General features: G+C 35.1%; 1 protein-coding gene across 1 annotated transcript; it reads right to left on the bottom strand.

Moving 5' to 3' along the window:
* Positions 1 to 3,212: 3,212 nt before the first annotated feature.
* LOC138342329 (uncharacterized) lies at positions 3,213 to 4,163 on the bottom strand. Its single transcript, XM_069294659.1, has 3 exons — positions 3,982 to 4,163; positions 3,752 to 3,792; positions 3,213 to 3,640 (listed from the first exon to the last, which is right to left on the bottom strand). The coding sequence occupies exons 1-3, from the start codon at positions 4,161 to 4,163 to the stop codon at positions 3,213 to 3,215; spliced, it is 651 nt and encodes a 216-aa protein (XP_069150760.1).
* Positions 4,164 to 5,044: the final 881 nt, after the last annotated feature.

The following is a 5,044-nucleotide window of genomic DNA, read 5'->3' as shown; positions in this document are numbered from 1 at the left end:
CTCCTCTGGAGTCTAAATTTACCGTTATAATAACAATTTTGTATTTAACCACTATATTGGTGCTTTCACATTTAATCAAAATTAAAAAAATTATTTTCTCAAAATAAAGTGTTTCAATTCACTTTTTCACTAGTTGAAGTTTAACTTATTTATCGTTTTTACTTCAACCTTCATAATAGAGATAGCAAAAAATAATATCCTTTTCTCACCCACCAAATAACACCAATATTTTTTTTCTTATCTAGTTTTCTTGTACCTTCAAAGTACTTGTAGTGCAAACACAACATCAAGTCAAGTTGTTAGTCACATAGCTCATATTTTTATAAGACTAGCAAACTCCATTTATTTTTATTTAAAACAACTTTCTTACACAATTGAATCAAAAGGAGTTGCAAGACTCACACAAACAACAAAATTGCATTTCACAATTTTTTTTCATATTATGTGACTTGATAAGGAAAACTTCATCACATGTTTTATGATATTTTTTTTCATTTCAAGAATGAAATTTATCTCACCATAAATTTCATGCTAAATGACTACTCAAAATGGTTTTCATAATTTATTTAAAACTCTCATGTTAAAGCTAAAAATCATCACATTATAGCCAAATAATAACATATGATTTATTCCACAACTAATATATATGCTCTTGAAACATTCTTTTAGAGCATTTTTCAATAATGCAAAAATCACAATTTCACATTGATTTTTTTATCATTTCATATACCCCCACTATTTCAAGAATTCAAACATCAGTTTTTTTTCATGAAAAGTAGATTTACTGTATTCACAAAAATACTAGGTAAATTTTTTTTTCTTTACCTTTTCTCCAATTTTGAACAAGTAGAAAAATAATTTACCGTACACTTCTTCTCTTCCATTTCTTAAAGAGAGCGATGTTTGAGCGGAATGATGTTGAGATCCCTATCTTGATATCCGCATTTTTTCAAACTGTAACAAAACATGAATCTCCTTAAAATAGTTAGTGAAAAAACTTACAATATAATAAAATTGCAAGATTACAATTGAAAATAAAATGAAGAAATAAATCTTTAGGCTGAGGAATGTATATCTCGCTCTCTTTATGGAGATTCAAGCCCACTGCGGCATAATCTACACCGATCCAGCAGTAATACTCTTGACTTGTCTCCTTCAGGATACAACAACCCAACAATAGTGTATAACTTAAACAACTCCGGATTAGTTGAAGAGTCCAAAGCTCCACAAAAGAACATCTTCCTTCAACATATAATACTCTCTTTTGTATAATGAATATAGTTATAGACTTAGAATATTTTCTATGTCTCAACTCTCTCTTTCACTACACTAACCTCAATATAAACCACTCATCTTTTTCACTCTATATTTTCTTGTACTTCTCTTGTTTCTTCTCCTATCTTAACATAAATGAAGACTACACTATTTATAGGTGATGAATTCTTCCTTGTAGTGAATAGGAGAATAGTGGATAGTAAATTTGCCAAATGAATGGCTTAATGTTACATAAGTTACAAGACATAAATATAGAATAATGGATTATACGAAGAATTAGTGGTTACATAAGTTACTAAAAACTAATGACCATTTTCTTCCACAATTGATAAGAGGCACAAATGTAATGTCTATCAATCGACATTACATGATATATAATGTGACATATAATATATATTTTTATTAATATTAAAATGTCACACCGACATATTCTAATGTCATTGGTGCAAGTCGAAATACTTTTGAGGCATTTTGTTGTATTGTTTATGTGTGTTTCTTATATTTTCTATCATTTCGAGGAATTTTTGTAATATTCAGTCATTTTTAGGTAGTTACGAAAATAAGTAAAGTTTTGTTTACTTATTCGTCATGATATTCTAAGTCCATTGGTGAAATATCCCCTTAGGCCCAAAAATCTTCTAACATTGGTTTGAGTCAACAGTCTAGGTCAATTCTTGATCGCCTCGGTTTTCCTTGGATCAACCCCAACCCCCTCACTAGAGATGATATGACCAAGAAACACCACCGACCTCAACCAAACTTCACATTTGCTATACTTGGCAAATAATTGGTTTTCCTTAAGCACTTGCAACACCGCTCTCAAATGGTCCATGTGTTCACCCTCATTTTTTCGAATCTTCCAAGATGTCGTCAAAGAAGATAATGACAAATAAATCTAGGTAACTTCGAAATACCCTATTCATGAGGTCCATAAACGCCATCGAGGCATAAGTGAGACCTAAGGACATTATTAAAAACTCACAGTGACCATATATAGTTCGAAATTCCATTTTTGGTGTATCCTCCCCTCTCATCCTAAGTTGGTGATACCCTGATTTCAAGTCAATCTTAGAAAGTAGCTTGCCCCTTGGAGTTGATCAAACAAGTCGTCAATCCGAGGGAGAGAATACTTTTTCTTAATAGTAACTTTATTGAGTTGGCAATAATCAATGCACATTCTAAGGGACCATCCTTCTTCTTCACAAACAATACCGGTGCACCCCATTGATAAATACTAGGTCAATAAATCCGTTGTCTAGCATGTCCTTAAGTTGAGCCTTCAACTTTTCAATTCGGCCGAAGTCATCCGATAAGGATGAATTGAAATAGGGTTGGTATCCGGTAGCAAGTCAATACCAAAATCAAATTCCCGTTCGAGAGGGATTCCTGGAAGATCATTATGAAAGACCTCCAGAAATTCCCTCACTACGGGGACTAACTCAATGGGAGGATTTTCGGAGTCTAAATCTTTGACTCTTACAATATAGTATAAATATCCTTTTGAGATCATTTTTACAAGTCTTAAGACAAGAGATAATATGACCTTTAGGATTAGATTCCCCCCTTCCACTGTTAGACGGGTTCATTTGGAAAATTGAACTTGACAATTCTTGTTCTACAATCAATGGAAGAAAAACAATCATGCAACCAAGCCATCCCCCAAATGACATCAAATCAACCATATCAAGTTCTACGAGTTCAACATGAGTAACTCTATTGGGCAACATTATAGGACAATTTCTATATACCCTTTTTGCAACCACCACATCACTTACTAGAGTAGTTACCATGAAAGGATCATTTAGGACATCAGGAAAAATATCAAACTTCCTAGATATCAAGGGAGTAACAAAAGATAATGTAGCACCCGGATCAAGCAAAGCATAAACATACATAGAGAAGACTTGTAACATATCGGTCACCACATCGGGAGAACTCTATTGTTCACCCCTAGATCGAAGAGCATAAAAGTGATTCTTCTTCAAAACATCCACATTAGAACCATTATCTGGAGCTTGCCGACTTTCTTTGTCTTTCCCCCTCAAATTAGGGCAATCCCTAACCTTGTGGCCACTCTTGCCACACCTAAAGCCATTGTTCATCCCAATAAGGCAATCACCATAATGCTTCTTGCCACATTTTCCACAAGTTGGCTTTTTACTTGGTGAGCTAGTACCTCTTCCCTTTTGAGACTTAGGGTTAGACACCCTATCATCATGAGCCTTGGGAAATTTGGGGGGGACTTGATTAGAAAACTTCTTCTTGAACCTAGTCTTGTCATGAATGTCAAGCCTACCCTTTGAAGAACGACCTTCATAAAACCTTTCCTTCTTGGCCTCATTATTCTTCCTCCTTAGCGTACTTTCTTCCACATGTTAAGCATGAACCATGATACGAGAAATATTCATATTATCATGTAGCATAGCCAAACGACATTCTTCAACCAAGTCTACGGACACCCCCATGAGATAATTACTAATCTCATCCCTTGGCTTTGACACAAAGGATGGAGCATACCTGGATAGTTTAGTGAATTTCAAATAATAGTCAAGTACACTCACACCTCCTTGATGAAGGTTGATGAATTCTTCCACCTTAGGTACCCTCAACTCTCTAGGAAAGAGCCTATCAAGAAAATCCCTATTGAAGATCTCCCAAGTCATTAGTCCACCTCTTAGTTCCCTATTATCCCTCTATTGCACGTACCAAGTTTGGGCCACATCTTTGAGTTGATAGGCCGCCAACTCGGCCTTCTCAATTGAAGTCATACCCATAGCATAAAGAATATTATAGACCTCATCGAGGAAATCTGAAGGTTCCTCATCTGACCTCGACCCAAAGAACATAGGTGGACTCATTCTAATAAAGTCTCTCAAACGAGAGGCCATAGTGTTAGCATGTTAAGGCACTCGAGGTCCAACCTCCCTATTCACTTGGGTCATCATAGCTTGGACTTAAGAAGTGAAGGCATTAGCTTTAGAGGTCATAGCTTGGTCCAAATTGAGAAAATCTTCCCTTATATCACCATCGGTCATCGGTGGAGGAACAACTGAAACTTTATCACCCTTAGCAACTTCTTCAAGTGGAGGCACTTGGTTGTCTTATGGAGGGACTTGGTTGTCTTGAGCCCCTACATTAGCCATCTCTTCCTTTGTCCTTCTAGAAGCTGCTCTTCGAGTATTCATACCTATAACCACAATACAAGGATTAGGTTAAAGCACAAAATAAGACTCTAGAGGCACGACATAGGAATACAAGAATATGAGAGTTTCCTAAGTATCACATGGTCTCTCATTCATAAGTGTGCTGTGCTTCACAATTATGAATAAAAATCTATATAGACGTACTCTAATGAGACATCAATTCTACAGATATTCAACCTCATGCTCTGATACCAAGTTTGTCAAATCCAAGAGTACCCCTAGACATAACCAGCATCGTCTTCCTTGGAGAGAACTAAGACTAGCCTCTTATCATTCTTCATTAAATTCATAGGTTAAAAGTGCAGAAATTAAAAAAAAATCATCTATATCTACTTTATGAGGTTTACTTAGACTTCTCGCTTACCCATAATATATTTATAGTTAGTATACATAGAACCCTCGTATAAGAAGATTACATAGTCTTCTACTTTTATGACTCATATATATAAGATACACAATATAGTCTTAAAAGGGATGTCTCATATTAAATCATCTAAACGTAATTGAACAATATGGGTATAAGCCCTTACAATGTATAAATTCCACTTAGGGATTAGAACAATATG

Source organism: Solanum lycopersicum, chromosome 2 (genome assembly GCF_036512215.1).
Source record: "Solanum lycopersicum chromosome 2, SLM_r2.1".
Taxonomy (NCBI): Eukaryota; Viridiplantae; Streptophyta; class Magnoliopsida; order Solanales; family Solanaceae; genus Solanum; species Solanum lycopersicum.
Note: the sequence above shows the minus strand (reverse complement) of the source record. Positions and strands in the feature narration are given on the sequence as shown.